Raw genomic sequence first — 23,451 nt, 5'->3', positions numbered from 1 at the left:
CGCAGAGAAGCGTACATGATCGTTGAAAGGGAGCAACCTGACCTTGCGATCGATATTGATGTTGTCATCCGTCCATTGACCATCACCCTCGACGAAGCGTCACGAAGTAGACGCATAATTAAGAGGACGAAGGCAGATGGGAAAGCCATTCGTTCCATCACCTTCGCAAGGAAGATGTGATTCACGTGATCGAATGCCTGATCGAAATCTACGGAAATCATGGCTCCCTGCAGTCTATAGACAGTTGCAATGGCGATGACGTCTCTGTAATGACATGGCGTTGATTGTATGTTAGTATCTACGCCCAAGGATGTCTGTGCAGGAGATAGGACCACCACTTCGGCTGTCCCTGCGTGCTTCCCGGTCCGAGTCAAATCTCCATATGTCACAGTCCACGTCCTTATATCGTAGTCTTACGTACGTCTTCCTTTAAGGTCGCGACATTACTTGATTCCCGCTTAGGAAGAATGACGCCATCACACACAATCAGGACCCTTTTTATCGTGGTATGCCCCGTCTCGGGTTATGAAACTTACATTTTATTTGTATACTTCTTTACTGTATGTTCTAAAATTCATCTGACACGTGCCTGAAGAAGTTAGTCCTTCAACAACATTGCTTCTGATGCCTTTTCCTGTCAATTTCCAACTAACTAACTTGGTGTCCCACCTCTGGTTACGTTAATGTTGACGGGATGTGTTACTCTAAGTTTTCCTTCTCCTCCGCAATACGAAATTTATCTAAAAGCAACAAACTGTTTACATAAGTGTGTTCTTCGTCTCGTTGCCTTATATACCTAAATTTCAAATAAACGAGTAGTTGCGCCTAGTAGACAGACCGCACGCAACACGATTTCAAGCATGCTGCAGTGTTTACGAATCAGCGACTGTATTTACTGACGACAGGGCAACTTGTTATGCAAAGACAACTCCGTTTATAGCTTGAATTGATACCAGACGTTTCCTTGACCCTCGGGCGCAGCAGATGCCTCGTACGAGTATCATAAAAATCCGTATAAACAGGAGCTATGAATTTAATAGAATGGCAGCATTGTGACGCAGGCAAAGTAAGCGATTTTGTTTATTATCTTACGAAAAAAGGATCAAAATTACATTGTTATTCAACTGTTATTACCGGTTTCGGCCAAATAAGATCATATTGAGATTTAAAACTAGAATAAAGATAATAAAAAATTTGTTAGTTCCTATCACCTCAGCTATTTATATATACAAATAAGAAAAGGTTACCTAAAATATAGGAGGACTGTTACTACCTGTGGTGTTTGCTGTTTATTACTTAGGCTAAAATACCAATAAAAAATTAGAATATAACAATTTAAAAATACGCAGGACTCAATGATAATTATGTCTCAAGCTTCTACATTTTATGTAGCTTCGTTTTGTTTTTTTATTGTGTGACAAATATAATGGAGAAACTTTTTAAAATATTATACTATTGCAATAATGAAACTATAGCAGAATAGTAGCTCCATTTCATAATTTTTAGTTGCTAAATTTTAATATATTTTATAGATATTTTAACCTTGGTAATAAATGTACCAGCAACACAACAGCACACATCAATAGGTATTTAATTTGTTGCTGGTACTCTGTCGTAACAATAACACCAAGTTTGACATATATAATCAATGAGCTTTTTGTCTTCTCAGTTATAACGACGGCATACCCGCTGTTTGAGGTAGCAATCGCCCTGTATTTCACGTAACCCGGTATACTTATTTCTCTTTATTCTAGTTTCAAATCTGAAGAAGGCTTAATTCGGCCGAAACGGGTAATTACAGTTAAAAAAACGCGATCTACACTGTTGGGTTCGTAAAATAGTTTAATTTAAAATAAAGTTGACATAATACGATTTACGTATGTAGTATGGTGGGTCCATTACAGTCGTTTACAACCAAAGTGAATGAACTGTGGCAACCACGTCGGCTACATATTGAGAGAGAAAGACACACAAACAAACACATAATAATTAAAAATATTACATAAAATTAACATTATTATTTTTATATGTTATTTGTTCTTATCTCCTAATAGAGTTCGTGACAGTTGAGCGGAGTTGTGCGGAAGTGGAGTGTGTGGACATTGTTACAGAGCCCAAGACACTTCAGGAAGTCTTCTGCTTTCACATTCGTTGGCTTCGGCAACTAACAAACAGTGTAACACATTCCAGTCTAACATGGACCTCGTCTGAGGATGGGCAAACCAGCCTGAAACCATTGAATGTGTATTAAAAGTAACTAGTAATACACATCGCGCCCGCCCGGTTGGCCGTGCGGTCTAACGCACGGCTTTCCTGGCGGGAAGGAGCGCCTGGTTCCCGGCACGAATCCGCTCGGCGCAAATGTGTCAAGGTCCGGTGAACCGGCCAGTCTGTGGATGGTTTTTAGGCGATTTTCCATCTGCCTCGGCGAATGCGGGCTTGTTCCCCTTATTCCGCCTCAGTTACACTATGTCGGCCATTGCTGCGCAAAAAAGTTCTCCGCTTACGCGTACACCACCATTACTCTACGATGCAAACATAGGGGCTACACTCGTCTACTGTGAGACATTCCCTGGGGGGTCCACCGGGGGCCACAATCACCCTGGGTTCGGTGTGGGGCGGCCGAGGGGTGAAGTGGACTGCGGTAGTCGTCGTGGGGTTGTGGACAACTGCGGCTGCGGCGGGGACGGAGCCTCTCCGTCGTTTCTAGATCCCCAGTTAACATGCAATACAATACAATACAATACATATCGCAGACTACAACACACAATACTACACTGCCAGGCAGGAACTAAATTCTTAGTGCGGCTGTATGCTACCTGGAAAACGCTGTCTATCCTAGCAAGATGGTTGGTTGGTTGGGGGAAGGAGACCAGACAGCGTGGTCATCGGTCTCATCGGATTAGGGAAGGATTGGGAAGGAAGTCGGCCGTGCCCTATCAGAGGAACCATCCCGGCATTTGCCTGGAGCGATTTAGGGAAATCACGGAAAACCTAAATCAGGATGGCCGGACGCGGGATTGAACCGTCGTCCTCCCGAATGCGAGTCCAGTGTCTAACCACTGCGCCACCCCGCTCGGTTATATCCTAGCAAGAGCTTCAGGCTGCATGTAAAGGTATTACTGTTCGCCTATGCAATCTGAACATCCACGTAACTTTGTACTGAAATGTTTTTTTGTATTTTTTCTTTGTTTTACACTGCTGCCAGATGAATCCTAGTGATGGTTGTGGTACAATCCTCCGAAACGTCCAGTGTGAACGGTTGCATTGTGAATTGAAGCGGCAAGGCGACTGACGCGTGGTGTGCTCATGCCCACAGGCGGCCTACATGATCGTCGACGAGATGCACGAGGAGCACCCCGAGCTGCTCAAGGACCAGTACTGGGAGGAGGTGGTCCCCACGGAGCTGCCCTACACGCTCGCCTCCGGACACTTCCGCCGCTCGGAGCCCAAGGGCTCGGCCGAGACGTTCGTCGTCAAGGAAGCCGACTCCATGTACGCCAACGTGCCGCGCTCCAAAGTGCCCGTCGAAGACTACGCGGATTACGTGAGTAGCTGCCGCCGGAACTGCACCGCTTCCAGGACCTTACATACACTTTCCTTTCCCACGATTTCCTTGTGTCGATATGTTGCAGATTATGACACAGACCAAAGTACGGTATTTCCTTTCATTGTACATTACGTTAACGTCGTTTAGCGACCGTCTTGAGTGTTACGATCAACAAAAACATCGTTGGCTTTAATACATAATGTGTTTCAAAAGATCCATCTGATTTCACAAGACATTGCACTATCTGATCAAAAGAATCCGGACACCTATTATATCGGGGAGAAGATGGTACCAGGTTCAATGAACATACAGTTTTAGGGAAAGCGAATGAAGAGAGAGGGGGGGGGGACATAAGGTCCATAGATATAAATCTGTAAAGATATCGCAAATTAAGGACGAAATCACGTACGTAATTCTGTGGCGCTATTCAAATGTTTGGGGTTATTATAGGAGTAGATAAATTGTGAGCAGTCAGTTTGCACCGAAAGAGTGTCACAAATGCTCTGTGATCTCAAGGCAGTCGTTGAGAGCGAGCGAGCGACGTGTTCGAGACAGTGTTCGCATAAATTCGAGACAATATGATTGAGGTGCTGTTCAAAAGGAACTGTGCTTTATGTGTCTTATCTCTTAGGATAAGTATGTGGAGGACAAGATAAGAAATAAGAACGTGCCTGGGGGTTCTCATAATACACATCAGCTCGCGCACTTCATGAATGGGACAGGAAACAAAGACACTAGTCAATGCTTGTGCCAAACACGATCCCTCACACACTGCTTGTAGAATGTGCACTTCTGCAGATTTGAGTCAGGCTTGTAAAGTTAAAGCATGACAAGTACTGTATTTGCAGTTCAGTATTTCAAAGAACAGCCTTATATAAGATGTGCAATGCAGAAACTTTTCATCCGAGTTGCTCTCTGGCACCAAGTGCAGTCAAGGCTAATGTCGAAGTTACCATAAGGTCACGTGACCCGCTACCATTGACGTAAGTTATGTCAGAGACGTGGGTGTATCGGGCTGGCACAGTGAAGTGGGTAAAAGTGGAGACATAACAAAACGGTAAAAGGGGCTATTGTGTTTAGATGTGCCTTTGATCACACGACGAATGAAGTTGCCTGGTTTTTAGTACATCAAAGTGGACTGTCCAACGTGTCTGCAAGAATGGTGTACCGCCCTTCAGCTAAGTAACATGGCGTAAGAATAGTGGTCGTAAGAAGGTTCTGTCAGGGAGTGGAGAGAAGCATCACACCTTGTCGGCGATTATCGACTTCAAACACGACATGAATTGTTGTTTTCAGTGAATGCAGGTCCTTCTTAGACGAGTCTCTAGGTGCACGATGCGAAGGCAACTGCTTACAATGGACATTTAGAGTCTAATACCTCGCAATACGCCCTTGCGCACAAGGCACATAAAACTGCATGTCTTCACCAACTCAAAAGCTGGACAGCAGGTGACTGGAAGCGCGTAGCGTCGTCCATCGAGTGAAATTTTCTTCCTTTAAAATGACGCAAGGTGTCGAGTGCACGAACGCCCAAGGAGGCGTTTATTGTGTATTGTGTATCGTGTAGAGGATGTAGATCGGGCTGGAGACAGTTCTGTGATGTTTTCGTGGTGGTGTCATGACTTGGGTCCATTCGTTCAGATAACATAAATATGAACCAACATGTTTTTGCCACATTCTCGGTGACCAAGTGTCGCCCGTTCTTCTGCATCTTTAGGATGAGTATTCTGTGGACAATCCAGTCTTCCAACATGACAACAGCTGTGTTCACACGGTTTCTTGCATACTTTCCCAGTTTGGCGAATACTCAGGTACCACTCGTTGTCGACGGGACGTTAAACACTAATCTCCTCCTCCTCAGGTACCATATCGCATGGCCCGCTAAATAACCCGATCTTAATCCCATATAGTATGTCTGGGAACAGCGGGCGAAACGTAGAAATCAAAATCCCTGAAATATGGTCGATTTACAGAAGGGGCGGATAAGATTTCAACACTATCTCCAAGCTCAATCGTTCCATTTGCTAAGTCCTAAACTGCGGAGATGCTCACTCTTTCTCAGGCAAGCTGAGTAAAGAACGCCACGTCCGCACTCTAGGCAAGCTGGGAACGGAAGACCTCTACCGAGACTTCTCACAGTCCGCTCTTCGCCTCGGTTTCCCCTCCAGCAAAATCACTTACGCCAATTGCAGCGCAAGTCGCGTTAATTATGCGTCGCTTCCCAGCGCTGACCAATGGCTGCTCTGGGAAGTGAACAAATTCCCACAAAATTTCCCTTCCTCTCAACTTCTGCTATTTCGCTCCTCCCAGGCCACCCATCAAGGTTAGCGTCTGCACAAACACCAATGTTTCCGGAATTCAGAGTCCCAGGAGAGTACTTCAAATTCCTCGGTCCTACGTTCCCATCGGAGGCCGGCGTATTTCATTCTGTCGCTCTTCACCTGGTTTGCTTCAGACTCTGTGGACCGTGAATTCAATGTGAAGTTGCTATAGTCACGAACACGCATATTTTGACCTCTGTTGACAGCTCCACTGTAGCTTTGCACGGCTTTCTTGCATGTTTCACAGAAAACGGGACAGACAGACATTTATCAACAGGCGTACAAATTCTCCGTTTGCTTCCTGGTACACCAGCATGGGGTCAACCAACCACCCACCCACTCACTGTCACTCATCTTAAGGCGGCTGGAGGCCGTGCTCCGTTACCGCTTTCTCAGAGCTTGAGCCGCCCTAAGCTGCCTATTGTCGCTTCCCTTAGCCGCTCCCCCAGTGGCCACGGTCAATTCTGAGTTTCCACAAAGTTTTCATGTCGTGTGAGTTACTTTAAAACCATCACCCGACATTAATTATTCCAATACGTCCATACTATACCCTCTACAAGATGCATTGTGCCTTGTCAGTTATTTTTGTTCAGCCCTACTGTTCGCTCAACGTGAGTTAGTGATCTTTAATGACTTTGTAAGGGGCATAGTTCTTGCCATCTTACAAGGCAATCACATAATGTTACAAGTGTTGGCCCACCCGTGGCCTGCACAGTCGGCACGCCACGGCCGCCCTTGCTTTATGGAACCTCCTCACCATTGAGTGGCTTAAGTTGGGTACGGCATGCCCAAGAGAAGTTTTAGACTCACCTCCTCGCGTAATTGAGGCCATTACCGAGTCTAAAACGCGGTGTTAGACGGTTTTTAGCACGATATCTCCTGGTGGTGGGGTGCCTGTGACTGGCTCTGACAGTGCGACTGCCGCGTCGCGTGCACACAGGAGAGCGTGGACACGCCGCTGGTGGAGCGGCGCGGCAACTGGTTCCGGCGGCAGCTGCAGCGCATGGGCTCGGGCCGGTCGTCGGGCACGACGTACGCGACGGCGCCGTTCGGGCGCACGCGCCACAACTCCGTCTACTCCAGCCCCGAGTGCGGCGGCATCGGCGTCGGCGTGGTCAACGGCGGGGGCGGCCAGCCGGCCAACGGCGCGCACCACCCGCACAAGATGTCGCTCTACGACCGCCTCGTCGGCCGCAAGTCGGGCCGCCGCGTCAGCAGGTCAGGTGAGTTCGCCAGCGCCGCTCCGCAGTCCTGCGTCTGCTTCTGCACACGTTCTGTACGCTGCGGGCCACTGTGCGGTGCGTGGCCGCGGGTGCTTCGTACCAGTATTATCCAGTTTCTCCTATACAGCGAGGGAAGAAGAACTGTCGCCTTTTCGCTACTGGCAATTTGAACTTTCTATCCTGTTCCCTGGAGGTTAAAGGCTCAAGTTCAAAAGGAAATAGATCGCATGTTGAAATGGGGTTTGATCGAACCCTCTACAAGCCCATACTGCTCCCCAATGTTAGTCGCGCCAAAAGCAAATGGGACTGTTAGACTGGTACTCGACGCCAGAGAAATAAATAAAATCATAATTCCAGTGAGAACACATCCGGAAAACATAGACGAACTTATACAACGGTCCCAGGATGTCAAATATTTGACGAGCATTGATTTGTGGAGCTCTTATTGGCAAGTCAAGCTGGATGAGTCATCAAGGAAGTATACGGCTTTCATTTATTCCGGAAGAAGTTACCAATTCACCGTAGTTCCTTTCGGACTCAACATTAGTGCTGGAATCTTTATAGCAGCTCTAGATTATGCACTAGGCCCAGAACTCAGAAGCAGGATAACAGTGTTTGTTGATGATTTGCTTATTGCATCGAAAGCTTGGGAGGAGTATATTACCTTACTGAACCGAGTGTTGCACGTGTTCAAAACCACGGGAATAACTGCTAACCTACAGGCTCATATCCTGGTGTCAAAACTTAAAGCAGTACATACATACATACATACATACATACATACATACATTAATCCTTGTTCCATAGATCATGAATACGACACTTCGTAATGATGTGGAACGTGTATACTTAAACTAGTAAATGAGTTTTGCTATTTGGGGAGCAAAATAACTGATGAGGGTCGAAGTAGAGAGGATATAAAATGTAGACTGGCAATGGCAAGGAAAGTGTTTCTGAAGAAGAGAAATTTGTTAACATCGAGTATTGATTTAAGCGTCAGGAAGTTGTTTCTGAAAGTATATGTATGGAGTGTAGCCATGTATGGAAGCGAAACATGGAAGATAAATAGTTTGGACAAGAAGAGAATAGAAGCTTTCGAAATGTGGTGCTACAGAAGAATGCTGAAGATTAGATGGGTAGATCACATAACTAATGAGGAGGTATTGAATAGGATTGGGGAGGAGTTTGTGGCACAACTTGACTAGAAGAAGGGATCGGTTGGTAGGACATGTTCTGAGGCATCAAGGGATCACCAATTTAGTATTGGAGGGCAGCGTGGAGCGTAAAAATTGTAGAGGGAGACCAAGAGATGATTACACTAAGCAGATTCAGAAGGATGTAGGCTGCTGTACGTACTGGGAGATGAAGCAGCTTGCACAGGATAGAGTAGCATGGAGAGCTGCATGAAACCAGTCTCAGGACTGAAGACCACAACAACAACGTGGAACCTGTCACTTTTACATAAGTTTTCTTTACACAAAATAATTAATTTTTTTACAGTTACTACTTCATATCTAAAAATTCATCTATTGATTGGAAGGAGTTGTCATTCAGAAATTCTTTTAATTTGCTTTTAAATGTTGGTTGCTTATCTGTCAGACTTTAAATATACGATTTGGCAAATGACCAAAGATTTTTGTGGCAGCATAATTCACCCCTTTCTGTGCCAAAGGGAGATTTAATTCAGAATAGTGAATATCATCCTTTCCTCTGGTGTTGTAGCTATGCACTTCGCTGTTATTTTTGAATTGGGATGGATTATTAATGACAAATTTCGTAAGTGAATGTATGTATTGCGAAGGTACTGTGAATATCCCGAGTTCCTTAAATAAATGTCTGCAAGGTAATCTTGGGTGGAGTACAGCTATTATTCTAATTATACGCTTTTGTGCAATGAATACTTTCTCCCTTAATGACGAATTGCCCCAAAATATGTCATACGAAAGCAGTGAATGCAAATAGGCATAGTAGGCTAATTTACTGGTATGTTTATCACCAAAATTTGCAATAACCCTAATAGCATAAGTAGCTGAACCTAACAGTTTCAGCAGATCATCGAATTGTTTCTTCCAAGTCAATTTCTCATCAATGCACACACCCAGAAAATTTGAGTATTCTACCTTGGGAACAGACTTCCATAAACCGCTGTTTCTCCGTCCTGTGTCTGATTCACGATATAAACATACAAATTGTCAACAGACGTCCGTACGATAGTGTTCTGGACGGAAGATGGCATTTCGGTCTATATGTGGAAAAATGTAAGTTAATGCCGATGAGCAGGAAGAACAAACCTGTAATGTTTGGTTACAGTATTACTAGTGTCCTGCTTGACACAGTCAAGTCGTTTGAATACCTGGGCGTAACATTGCAAAGTGATATAAAATACAACGAGCATGTGAGAACTGTGGTAGGGAAGGCGAAAGGTCGACTTAGGTTTATTGGGAGAATTTTAGGAAAGAGTGGTTCACCGGTAAAGGAGATCGCATATAGGACATTGGTGCAATCTGCACGACTCTTTTGGATCCGTTGAAGGAAGACGCAGTTGCAATTCAGAGGCGCGCTGCTAGATTTGTTGCCGGTAGGTTCGAAGAACACGTGTCAAGGACATGCTTCGGGAGCTCAAATGGGAATCCTTTTCGAGAAACACTATTGCAGAAATTTAGAGAACCGGCATTTGAAGCTGACCGTCGAACGTTTCCACTGCCGCCAACACACTCTGCTCGTAAGGACGAGGAAGATAAGATTCGAGAAATAAGAGTTCATACGGTGACATGTAGATAATCTTTTTCTTTTGCTCCATTTGAGATTGGAACAGGAAAGGAAATAACTAGTAATGGCACTGCCACTGCCACTGCCGCCAACACACTCTGCTCGTAAGGACGAGGAAGATAAGATTCGAGAAATAAGAGTTCATACGGTGACATGTAGATAATCTTTTTCTTTTGCTCCATTTGAGATTGGAACAGGAAAGGAAATAACTAGTAATGGCACAGGGTGCCCTCCGGCTTGCACCGTATGGTGGCTTGCGGAGCATCTATGTAGATTGTATTGTATGTTAACCGCGGACTTAGAAACGACGGAGAGGCTCCGTCCCCGCCGCAGCCGCAGTGGTCCACAACCCCACGACGACTACCACAGTCCACTTCACCCCTCCGCCGCTCCACACCGAACCCAGGGTTACTGTGCGGTCTGACCCCCGGTTGACCCCCCACGGAACGTCTCACACCAGACGAGTGTAATCCCTATGTTTGCGTGGTAGAGTAATGGTGGTGTATGCGTACGTGGAGAACTTGTTTGCGCAGGAATCGCCGACATAGTGTAGTTGAGGCGGAATAAGGAGAACCAGCCCGCATTCGCCGAGGCAGATGGAAAACCGCCTAAAAACCATCCACAGACTGGCCGGTTCACCGGACCTCGACACAGATCCGTCGGGCGGATTATTGCCGGGGACCAGGCGCTCCTTCCCGCCCGGAAAGCCGTGTGTTAGACCGCATGCCAACCGGGCGGGCCATCTATGTACATACGTGAATAGTCCTACTGGGGCACTAAATTTGCTATCTGACACCGAATCCTCACCTACTTTCTACAGTAATCGAAGTTCCACATCTCTGCCAGTAAAAAACTGCAGACAGTAATCCATAAACAGCAAACAATAATCAATATTCCCTACACACGAAATATTCATGTAGTTAAAAAAAAACCTGCGTAGCACCCTAGGCAGAAATAAAAGCTTCACACACTCGCTCAAATTCTCGCATCACTCAAAAAAAAGTGAAGTACTGAAACTAATCCTTCACATTTATTCTGGAAACGCATGTGGCCTACAATTATTGCGCTTCATTATATCTATCTGTCTATCTATCTACCTACGTACCTACCTTTAACTGAAATTCAATTTATATGAATGTATATTAGCTTGGCCTGGCGTATATAAGAAGTTTCATCATTCGTGAATGGATACATGACAAAGACTGCTGCTTCACAGTTTATTTCAAATGGCCCTTTTTCTCAGTAACAGCATGTGCATGTTCTGCGCTGCCTGGCGCATTACTATATTGCAATTACCACTCACGCCTCCTCCGTCCAGGTACTCCACACCCTGGGCTCAGTAGCTATTACTCGTCGAGAATATGAAAGCTGTTTTGCAAAATAGGTAACAACATGATTATTCCCCACTTATAGCCCTTTTACATTGCTCCGCAAACGTTTTTACCACGTTGTTCTAGCACTGCTACTTTACAGGCAGAAATAAATAAGTGCGTGTATGGCAGTGTATTTGGACCGTTGCAATGTGCAGCAAGGTTACACACACACACACACACACACACACACACACACACACACACAATGTAAGTGCCCGTCTTCACTGACAAATTTGAAGTAAATAAGATGCGAAAAGTACAGTGACACAAATAGCCATTTGACTAGTTGCATTCACAATTGTTACTATGAACAAAGTGTTAATATCAATCAGTATGCACTATGAACTGCCCTTTTCTCAATATACTAAGTGCATGCGAACAACGAAACACGACATAGCAAGTCTGATGATGAAGTCTACTAGTTGGGCATTATTTTCAGGATGGCTACTACGACCGACTCTGTGCTGTAATGGAAGGGAAGACCGCTAAAGGAAGGGCTGTTTCCTGCACCCCGCCTCATCGCTCGCAGGCTTTCTTTTAACGTGTCCACTCTGTGTACCTCTCTTGAGAGCGGGCTGAGACAGCGCCGTAGCCAATCCCTAAAGGTCTGTGCGGATGTGGATCTCTGCGAATACATACAGACTGATATTTACTTTTTTCAGACAGAAGCCTGCACCGATGCAAACATTCTCGGTTGTATATGCTGATGTGCAGAAGAATAATTACTCTGTGAAAATTATTTTCTATAAACTGTGCTGAATAACTTCAATCATCAAAATTTGCTTTGCTGTGTGTTTATTTGGAAAACCACTTTTGGATACCATCATTCCAGGTTGATGCAACATATTCTGACACATCAAGCAATCATCCATTTGGTAATGGGATGGAAGTATGTGTGTGTAGGAGGTGGGGGTTGAAATAATAGAGGGGTACCAATGCTTCAGCACTGTAACCAGGTTCAAATGGATGTAGGATGAAGTAGCTCTGTAAGGATAAAAATTTTTGCAAAGGATAGGGTAACATGGAAAGCTGCATCGAATCAGTCTTTGAACCGAAGATCAGAACAAAATATGCGTCTGTACCTACTCTAATCATCTGTTTTCATGATGCCTAAGTGAGATACAAGAGGGTGATAACAAAGCTGTAGCAATGTCTCGTTGAGATACAAGCTATATACACAAATTTAACATCACCTTTCTCCCAAAGATTTCTATTTATTCTGATGGAATTAAATTTTACTGGGGACATGAGTCTTAACTTTATCTTTGATAGGGATAGAAGCTGAAGTAATGAATTAAAATTTATGCCGTGACCAAGACCTGGACCCGGGACTGCCGCTTACTAGGCGGATGTGCTAACCACTACTCCACCGTGGCATTTTTGTTACTACTGCTGCACAGACTACCGTAATCCAGTGCCCTCCCTAACACAAACTTCAATTCACACCTTCAGCCCATTTTCCCCTTCTTAAGTCGTCAGTATTGCCAAGGCTATCCGATAACTAGGGTGGTGCTATTCCAATACCGGACAGCCTCGGCAGTACTGACGATTTAAGATGAGGAAAATGGGCTGAAGGTGTGAATTGAAGTTTGTGTTCAGGAGGACTTTGGAGTAGGGTAGTCCATTGCACCTGTGGCAACCACAAGGCCACGATTGTGTAGTTGTTATCGCATCTGCCTAATAAGCAGGTGACGCAGGTTGAAGTTCCTTCCTTGGCACAAATTTTAATTCATTATTTCAACTTCTATCCATACTGCCATTTAAGCTCACTGGGCATCTGTGGTTATCCTATCATATGGGCTGTATCGATTGTTACGGGCCTAGCAGCATGTCTCTAAATTCATTTGATGTCTGTTGTCATGCATACCCCATAAGGATTCCAAAAGGTGGAACAATGCTCTAGAATTGCTCACATTAGCAATTTGCTTTACAAACGAACTGCACTTTCCCAGAATCCTTCTAACAAGCCTAAGTCTTCCATTCACCTTCCCTAATAATGAGTGTGTGAGTTCACCCCATTTCATATCGCCTCTCAGTCTTATCCTCGAATACTTGCACGATGTTACATGCTCAAGATGTTCACCACTAATCTTGTAATCTGTACGATCGTGTTGTTTCTCTTTATTATCTTACATTCATCAACACTTAAAGAAAGGTGTCAGTCATCACATCAGCTGAAAGTTTTGTCCAAGTCTTTCTGCATTTCCTTAAATCGTCCAACAACGATACCTTCCTGTAGACAACAGCGTCGTAGCAAACAGCCTGATAATGTAGCTGACGCTAGCTGACAGATCGTTTATGTATGTTGGTAACATTACAGGTCCTTATCTTAAAGATTACTCGTTCATTAAGCTCTGACGTATTTTTCGACCATGATGCAAGTAACACGATATGTTTGAAAGAGATCTCATAAATTATGCAACACAATTAACTCTGAAAGTGAGTTGGTTTTATTCCAATACACCATATTATTCCCCACTCTTTTGCTGCAAAACCCTATTTTTCAACATAATCTCTGTTCAATGGGCCAGTCTAACGCCTCGCTACTGGAGGGTCTGTATGTTCGCATAGTACCACTCTACTTTTTGACATCGGAGCCAACATTTTGCTGCATTAATAACCTCCCCATCATCCACTTACTGCATCCCGCGATTTGCATCCTTCATTGGGCCAAACAGACGGAAATCGGAATGCGCGAGAAACGGGCTGTGGGGATGAGGAACAACAGCCCAGCGAAGTTTTGTTGACGAGTGTATCATCAATACCAACAGAGACGTCAAATTCAGAAGCGAGGTGTCACCTCGAATAAGTGTGTCCGCACATTTCAACATGGCAGGAGTCATAACCGTCTGCGGTTGGCCGGCATGCGAGAGTGTGGACAGGTTTGCGTGACCTTGTTGCGATGACGACAGAATCCCCCAGCGACTCACCATTCACTTCGTCTCCGTAGATATTCTGCAAGCGTCTATGATTATCTGCGACGCTCTGGTTTTCTACCAAACTCAGCGACAGCTCTCTGCTTGGAACGCACCTCCGTTACAGACGCCATTTTGAAGACTACGTATAGGGGCGCTACCTATCGGAATTTCGTGAAACTATGGGGCTGGAACGGGAATATTCCACAATGTTCCACAACAAAATCCGTATTTTTCAGCCGAAAGTGGCCGACAAAATAAATGTGTTGCAATACTTACTGAACGCCCACCGTACATTAGTGACTGTATGGACCAGTATATAGGATGAAACGTTCCTTCCTTGTCCTTCGCAACGTCGGTGCGTAGCGCGAAGTCAAGCACAACCCATGGTCGTAATCCATCCGGTCATTTCAACCTGCAAGCGTCCTTCAATTTCGCACTGGTTCTTCCATGATGCTACAATGCCTTCCGGAGAAGGGATAGAGTAGTGTTGATGTGTGAAGCGATTTCGGATCGCGCTGCTGGAAAAGCGTCTACCGGAGGGGCAAGCAGCTACAGTCCAACAGATGAGGTATTTTCCTTTGTCTTATTTGGGATTGAATATATCACCAACACAGAATGATTTCTTCATTTTAGAAACAGTAGTATATGGTGTTCGCACTGTTTAAAAAAGACACGAGATCTGCGAGCACTTCTTAATTCCATTGCTTCCAGTGAACGAATTTTTTTTATATTATTATTCTTAGCGTATTAAGCTTCTAGCAACGCGAGGAGATCGTTGGGATGCTTGCTAAAAATTATTAGAGAAACTGTAAAAACCCTAAGTTAGTATTTCCAACTTCGATTTAAGCACTGCTTCTCCAGAATAAGCGTCCAATGGTTTAACCACTGCGCAATTTTCCTCAGTTCCAATTTGTAATCAAAGCGCCTTCGGCGCACTCGAATAGCGCTTATGACACCCGTAAGAAAATAAGGTAATTATTCTTAATAGCGAGAACGTGGTGTCTATGTTAAAGTACACGTTTACACTGAAACGAATTTGATATTAGTCGTAGATTACAGAGCTGCAGAACTGTGATTCTAAGCTTACTGCCGTCTACCTCAACTGCTAATTTCTGCTCGAGAACCAATACGTGTGGCAAGGGTAAACGGTGTCCTGCATCTAAGGGATCTTTAGCAAGTAATGCACTGATCCTACATCTAAGAAACGTCCTTGCAAGTATGGAATAGTAATTATTATGCGACACTCCAAACGAAATGTAAATTTCCGCGCCGGCCAGTGTGGCCGAGCGGTTCTAGGCGCTTCAGTCTGGAACCGCGCGACCGCTACGGTCGCAGGTTCGAATCCTGCCTCGGGCATGGATGTGCGTGATGTCCTTGGGTTAGTTAAGTTTAAGTAGTTCTAAGTTCTAGGGGACTGATGACCTCAGATGTTAAGTCCCGTAGTGCTCAGAGCCATTTGAACCATAAATTTCCTCGGCACTATTTCAGGTTCAGGGAGTTAGGAAAATCCATTATCTTGAACGATCAGTTGTCCTTTTTGCAGTACTTTCTTTCATCGAAGATCACTCAAGGAAATTAACCATCGTCATTACTCTTCGTACATCCATATTTAAATATGTGGAGCACATATTGGTCTCACCGCGGACTTCTAGTACTGGTTCAAATGGTTCAAATGGCTCTGAGCACTATGGGACTTAACTTCTGAGGTCATCAGTCCCCTAGAACTTAGAACTACTTAAACCTAACTAACCTAAGGACATCACACACATCCATGCCCGAGTCAGGATTCGAACCTGCGACTGTAGCGCCTAGAACCGCTCGGTCACCCCGGCCGGCCTTCTAGTACTCAGCCACACGCAATTGATATCATCAAATTGTACGGGCCTGAAGATAGCGTTGACGCAACGTCGAAACTAGTAGCCAAATAAATATGAAGTCATAAGTACAGCTGGAGGTGTTCCATTTTTAATAAAAATCGTCATTACTTGTCAGCAAAAATATAGTTGTCCAAGAATTTCATATACAGACCATATCAGGAGAACTTGTAAATTTGTAAGCGGTTGCTAGACTGCAAATGTAGAAAAGAAAAGTTCATATTTGTTGTTATGTCTTCGTAAAGCAACTAAAGAATCGCAAGCGAATTTCTGTGGCTAAGGACTTAGTTGCAGAGCAAGTAATCGTCATTTGATGTCTGAGCTTTTAAAGATATTACTGAAGGCCTTGTTGTTTTAGTGTAACGGCAGCTACATATTTGACTCTTAAGTCTATTCGAACAAAAGGCTTCTGTATTATCGCGGATTCATTTTTGTGTACTGCATAAAGAATCGGACATTCATATTGAAAAACGTAGCGATCCAGCAGAAGTATATGCTGTTTGGGAAGCGGGAGAAAGGTACGGATGCAACTGAGTTGTTAAGGTGGTTCGCGAGTCGTGCCTCGATACCTCAGTCGGTAAGATCGGTGTCTGAGAAAGATAAGAATACTGGTCCGAAACCCGATTTTAATCAATCAGGAATTTTCATGACAGCGGAAATTCCACTGCGCAGTGATTGTCTCATAGCGCCATCTACACAGTACACAGTATACTGATCCAGTAAGAACTGTCGGGACCTTGGCCACATACAGTTACCGTTACGGTTTAAGTTTCGCATTTGTGCACTTTGGATGTATGCACCGCCGAAATGCAATTTGTTTTTACTTTAGATTTAACAGTAAACAAAAATTTAACCATGTGGTGTGCAATTTGCAGGTGCATCACGTGATAACTTCTTACCATAAAAGAAAATATCCGGGTGGTCGAACAAATGTGGCTATCGGCATTGTTCACCACATTCACATACATGTTTGATCGGCTGTTATGCAGCATACAATTTCTCCATAGGTGGTGTTGTCATGTCCGCACTCACTTTCGCAAATATTATTGGCTCTTTTGGACGTGCATGATTACTTGCCACTTAACAAATCAGATACTGGTGTGTTCTTCACTCCGAAGACTGGCTTGATGCAGCTCTCCATGTTAATCTATCCTAACTACTAACTACTGCAGACCACATCCATGTGAACTTGCTTACAGTATTAACGCTTAGATCCACCTCTACAATTTTTATGTCCTACACTTCCCCACAATACTAATTCTTTGATGTCTCAGAATGTGTCCTACCAACCGAAATCTTCTTTTAATCAAGTTGTACCAAATTTCTTTTCTCCTCATTTGTGCTCAGTACCCCCCCCCCCCCCAATTAGTTACGCGATCTACCCATCTACTGTTCAGGATTCTTCTGTAGCCCCACACTTCAAAATCTTTTGATCTTTTGTTCTCTTTTTGTCTGAACTGCTTATCGTCCACGTGTCACTACAGCACAAGGCTACACTCAAGACAAATTCCTTCAGAAGAGGCTTCCTAACACTTAAATTTGTATTCAGTTTTAAGAAATTCCTCTTTTTAAGAAATTCTTTGCTTGCTATCGCCTCCCTGTATTCATATTCTTTCTACTTTGTCGATAATCATTTATTTTGTAGCTTAAATAGCGAAAGTCATCTACTACCACTAGTGTCTCATTTCGTAATCTAATTCCCTCAGCATCACTGATTTAATTTGACTGCATTCCATTACCTTTGTATTTCTTTTGTTGTGTCCATCATCTTATACGCACCTTCTAAGACACTACGCATTCCATTCTACTGCTGTTTCAAGTCAATATCATCGGCAAGCCCTAAAGTTTTTATTTCTACTGCTTGAACTTTAATTCCTTTAAATATTTTTCTTCTTCGCTGTTTGCTCAATCTACAGATTGAGTAACATTGAGGATGGGCTACATCCGTGTCTACCTCCCTTCTCAACTACTGCTTCCCTTTCATGTTCTAACACTGCCGTCTGGTTTCTGTACAAGCTGTAAATAATCTTTTGCTCCCTGTATTTTACCCACGCTACGTTCAGAATTTCAAAAAGTGGACTCCAGTCAAAATTATCAAAAGTTTTCTCAGTCCCTACAAATGCTACAAACGCAGGTGTACCCTTCTTTAAACTATCTTTTAAGATAAGTTGTAAGGTCAGCACGAGCTCGCGTGTTTCTGCATTTCTCCGGAACTCAAACTGATCTTCCCCGAGGTCGGTTTCCACCAGTTTCTCCATTCTCCTGGAAATAATTCGTGCCAGTATTTTGCAGCTATGACTTACTAGACTAATAGTTCGGTAATATTCACGCCTGTCAGCATCTGCTTTCTTTCCAATTGGATTACACCGATATGTTGTCTGTATCGCTTATAATACTTAATAATGCGCTGTTCTTTCGTTCAATATGGCTACTTTTCCAGGCAAACCCCAAAATTATAGGCTGATTATTAAGGAGGCGTGGTAACAGTTTGGCGTATCAAGTCCGTACTTGGCTCAGTGGTGTTTACTGTTGAGCATTTTGGACATTCCGGCACGGTGGAGCTGCCGAGTTCCAGCAGCTGCGTGCCTCGGCCTACCATTATTAGACTCGTAAGCAGGCGAAGTAGCGGCGGTTTTTGCTCGGCTCAGCTGCGGTTTGGAAACCTGCGGCGCTCGGCCATCCTCTCCTCGTTACTCGCAATTGCGAGCTACCCTCAAGGACGCGGCTATAAATGAACGGAGAAAACTCGCCTCACTCCCTTTACAGCGATTGCCTATTTGCTGTTTTTTCCCTTAGGACATCGACCTCGTTTCACATTTTCTCCGTTGTGCCTGAAAGCTACACCTGGAGAACATACGTACCGAATCAGTCATACAGTTGAGAGCGGTCCACAATACTATTACATCGTGTTAAGTTCTCCAGGCAGCGACGATATGCAGATGAGATAGCCACCTTAAAATAAGATTCCAACAGCTCTAGGATGCCTGACTGCGAGTGGTCCCTTGCCGTAGAGAAATTATGGCCACCATGTTTCGATCTAGGTTACGTGTGTGTGTGGGTTGGGTTCAAATGGCTCTGAGCACTATGGGACTTAACTGCTGTGGTCATCAGTCCCCTAGAACTTAGAACTACTTAAACCTAACTAACCTAAGGACATCACACACATCCATGCCCGAGGCAGGATTCGAACCTGCGACCGTAGCAGTCGCACGGTTCCAGACTGCGCGCCTAGAACCGCGAGACCACCGCGGCCGGCGTGTGGGTTGGGGGGGGAGATATTTTCAGAAATCTGAAATTCACATTAACATATCCAGCGACCCACCGGTACAGCCGTGAGCATTAACGCACCGCTTCCACGTGCGTACCCCAGATAGAATCCGCCTCCAGAACTAATAACGAGGGCTGGTGAGAGAGCGAAACTGTATATGGTGTTCAGGCGGTTTCCTGTATCAAATGGTTCAAATGGCTCTGAGCACTATGGGACTTAACATCTATGGTCATCAGTCCCCTAGACTTAGAACTACTTAAACCTAACGAACCTAAGGACATCACACAACACCCAATCATCACGAGGCAGAGAAAATCCCTGACCCCGCCTGGAATCGAACCCGGGAACCCGGGCGGTTTCCTGTATCCAACTAGGTAAATACAGGATGGTACCCTGACATAGACGCTCCGCAAACTTTTAGAAAATGTTCTCCCATATAAAAACGTGAATTACTAGAGACCAGTGATAGTCAAACTGCGGCCTGCGGTTCCCATGCGCCCCAATCAAGTACTCCTGCGGCCTGCTGTTCTCAGCCGTATTTTATAATAATATGCTTCTAACAACTAACACCAGCGGCAAAAAAAAAAATTCAACTAACGCCAAGGACTTTTCAGGAGTGTGGTTTTCCTACTAAAAAATAGAAAATAAGGAGATTGTAACATAGTAAGATGCGCTTAATTTTAATTGCCGTTGGTGAATTCAGCTGTGAGCTGAGTAAAGTTAGCCGCTTAGACTACCGCTGAGTTAGAGGTGTAAGTACGGCGGCCATTCCGGGGCTACACTGTGAGAGTGGTAAAGTTTTATTGTCTTCCAACAAAGCAAACCTAAATCTGGACAGCAGAACGGGGATTTGAACCGTTGACCTCCAGAATGCGAGTACAGTGTGCAAATCTCTGCACCATCACTCTCGGTGAACTTAAATTAAGACCATTCTAATACAGCGCAATGAGTAAACGAAAACTGACATTCAAAACATTTAGTAAATATTTGTGATCGTGTCTCACATTGCATAATGCTTTCAAATAGAAGTAAAATTACTGTCATTAGTCAATGAATCATCCGCTCACAACAACACTTCGTCAGGCAATTTCATTGTCACAACTCTGGGGTCTCTGATGATGGCAGCAATCTTAAACAGACAACGGTTGACACGAAGTGTTTGGAATGGTGCCGACATTGAACGATCAGCAGTTTAGGACCATCGGCCAATTTATCGCGCCCTTACTATAGATAGCCCATTGGTGATTCGTAACATACATATCTATGTAGCTTCCCAATTAATAATAAGATAGCTATGAATGTGGCCCGAATGCCACCTCACAAGGTAAGCATTGGCACCTGACCAAAAACGTTTGAAGACCGCTGCTCTGGACGTAGGCAGGTGAGGTAGATAGTCTCCGGCCCTGGGCGGAATATGGAGACGCCAACTGTCTGCGAATGGCGTTATTCGTGTGAAAATGAGCAAATGTTTTCTAAATGTATGCGCATCGTGTAAGTGACGTGGGACGTGTGTGTCAGCCCGATATTCACCTATTGAGATGAGATAAACCGCCTAAAAGTCACAGAGAGAATTGGCTGGCAGACCGGCTCTCGTCGTCGTTTGTCTGCCGGGCTGTTTAGATTCGGCGCCAGTGCACCTCCCCGTCCTGGAAGCAACTCTTTAACGCGTACAGCTATTCGGGCGGATTATTTCAGTTTTATTTAGTGTACCAAATTTTTAAGACGATATACGGAAATGTCTGAATGTAGACATTCCCGGCGTATTCTGTTGACGAAAAGCTCTCGATTTTCCATCCGGGTGGCGATGTTTAGACACCGCGACATGTTGAAGATTGTCACATTCATTATCTTCTGCCGAAGAGTCAAACCGATGAGTATATCACTCTCTGAAACTTCCTGTTATTTTAACACAGCTACCCGGCTGGAAACCCAGACGTTTTCGTAGATGTAAGGCAAGTTTACGAAAATGCATTTGCTGGCAACGTTACAGAGCTTTTGACATGGAGAAATTCTTTTGTTAGTGAATTTGGTGAACATATTACGCAAACAAAATCTTGTTGTTGTTGTGGTCTTCAGTCCTGAGACTGGTTTGATGCAGCTCTCCATGCTACTCTATCCTGTGCAAGCTTCTTCATCTCCCAGGACCTACTGCAACCTACATCCTTCTGAATCTGCTTAGTGTATTCATCTCTTGGTCTCCCTCTACGATTTTTACCCTCCACGCTGCCCTCCAGTACTAAATAGGTGATCCCTTGATGCCTCAGAACATGTCCTACCAACCGATCCCTTCTTCTGGTCAAGTTGTGCCACAAACTTCTCTTCTCCCCAATCCTATTCAATACTTCCTCATTAGTTATGTGATCTACCCATCTAATCTTCAGCATTTTTCTGTAGCACCACATTTCGAAAGCTTCTATTCTCTTCTTGTCCAAACTATTTATCGTCCATGTTTCACTTCCATACATGGCTACACTCCATACGAATACTTTCAGAAATGACTTCCTGACACTTATATCAATACTGGATGTTAACAAATTTCTCTTCTTCAGAAACGCTTTCCTTGCCATTGCCAGTCTACATTTTATATCCTCTCTACTTCGACCATCATCAGTTATTTTGCTTCCCAAATAGCAAAACTCCTTTACTACCTTAAGTGTCCCATTTCCTAATCTAATTCCCTCAGCATCACCCGACTTAATTCGACTACATTCCATTATCCTCGTTTTGCTTTTGTTGATGTTAATCTTATATCCTCCTTTCACGACGCTATCCATTCCATTCAACTGCTCTTCCAAGTCCTCTGCTGTCTCTGACAGAATTACAATGTCATCGGCGAACCTCAAAGTTTTTATTTCTTCTACGTGGATTTTAATACCTACTCCGAATTTTTCTTTTGTTTCCTTTACTGCTTGCTCAATATACAGATTGAATAACGACGGGGAGAGGCTACAACCCTGTCTCACTCCCTTCCCAACCACTGCTTCCCTTTCATGCCCCTCGACTCTTATAACTGCCATCTGGTTTCTGTACAAATTGTAAATAGCCCTTCGCTCCCTGTATTTTGCCCCTGCCACCTTTAGAATTTGGAAGAGAGTATTCCAGTCAACATTGTCAAAAGCTTAAGAATACGTATTATTTTCGTTTGCTCCAAACTGGAACTCTGTCGGGGATCTCTAACACGAAATAATTTGAGTATATCGTTCGTGGGCGCCGCAGTTACTGTTATGTAAAGTCAATCATGGGATAACAGACTGCTTTTAACAATCGATTAGCCAGCAAATTGTTTTTTTCGTTCAGTCAGCTTTTTCAGTCAAATGAAGCAACAGAATAACTATAAGGAGGTACTCAAATGAAAATCGAATACCCCCACAACGGGACCGTGAAACGATTCCATTCAAATGTAATCACCACGCGCATTAGGACATTTATCCCTCTGAGAGAAGAGACGATCCATTCCAGTTTCATAGAAAGTGGTCAGGCGCTGAAGGATCCACAACCGTACTCACTCTTGCACTTCCTCGTCCAGCCGAAACCGTCGTCCACGCATATCTTTCTTCGGATCGCCAAATATGCGAAAATCACGCATTGAAGGATCCGCAGTGTTTTTCCCAGCCAAATCGCTGAAGAGTAACCTTTGTCCGATTGCCAGTGTGGGGGCGGGCGTTATCATGCAATAGGATGATTCCATTTAAAAGCACTCCTGGGTGTTTTGACTTTATGGCACGTCACAATTTCTGCAAAGTATCTTCGTAGAGCTGTGTAATGATTGTGGTTTATCTCTCGAGTAACTCAACGCGTAGAGGGCCCCTGCAGTCGAAGGAGGAGGCCATCATGACCTTACCGGAACTTGTGTGAACAGCATTCGATTTCTTTGGCATGGGTGATATGGATGTTTCCACTGTTAGCTTCGCCGTTTGCCCTCGGGTTGTTGGAATGATGTCGGACGGAGATATCCTGTTGCACAATAATGCGCACCCCAACACTGCCAATCCGATGACGGTTATTCCTCATCGATTTCATTGGAAAACACCACCTCCGTACAGCCCGCATCTTTCACCGCGTGATTTTCACATCTTTAGCGATCTGAAAAAAGACGTGCGTGGACGTCGGCTTCAGTCGGGCAAGGAAGTACAAGAGTGGGTGTGGTTGCGGATC

General features: G+C 44.3%; 1 protein-coding gene across 1 annotated transcript in view; it reads left to right on the top strand.

The window, feature by feature from the left end:
• LOC124612973 (bestrophin-4) overlaps positions 1–23,451 on the top strand; it is a 566,407-nt gene that overhangs the window by 525,027 nt on the left and 17,929 nt on the right. The window contains exons 8-9 of the mRNA XM_047141502.1: positions 3,320–3,547; positions 6,812–7,094. Coding sequence (XP_046997458.1) covers positions 3,320–3,547; positions 6,812–7,094 — 511 coding nt within the window. The remainder of the gene's footprint in view (positions 1–3,319; positions 3,548–6,811; positions 7,095–23,451) is intronic.

Source organism: Schistocerca americana, chromosome 4 (genome assembly GCF_021461395.2).
Source record: "Schistocerca americana isolate TAMUIC-IGC-003095 chromosome 4, iqSchAmer2.1, whole genome shotgun sequence".
Lineage (NCBI taxonomy): Eukaryota > Metazoa > Arthropoda > Insecta > Orthoptera > Acrididae > Schistocerca > Schistocerca americana.
The sequence above is the reverse complement of the archived record's forward strand: the minus strand, read 5'-3'. Positions and strand labels throughout refer to the sequence as shown.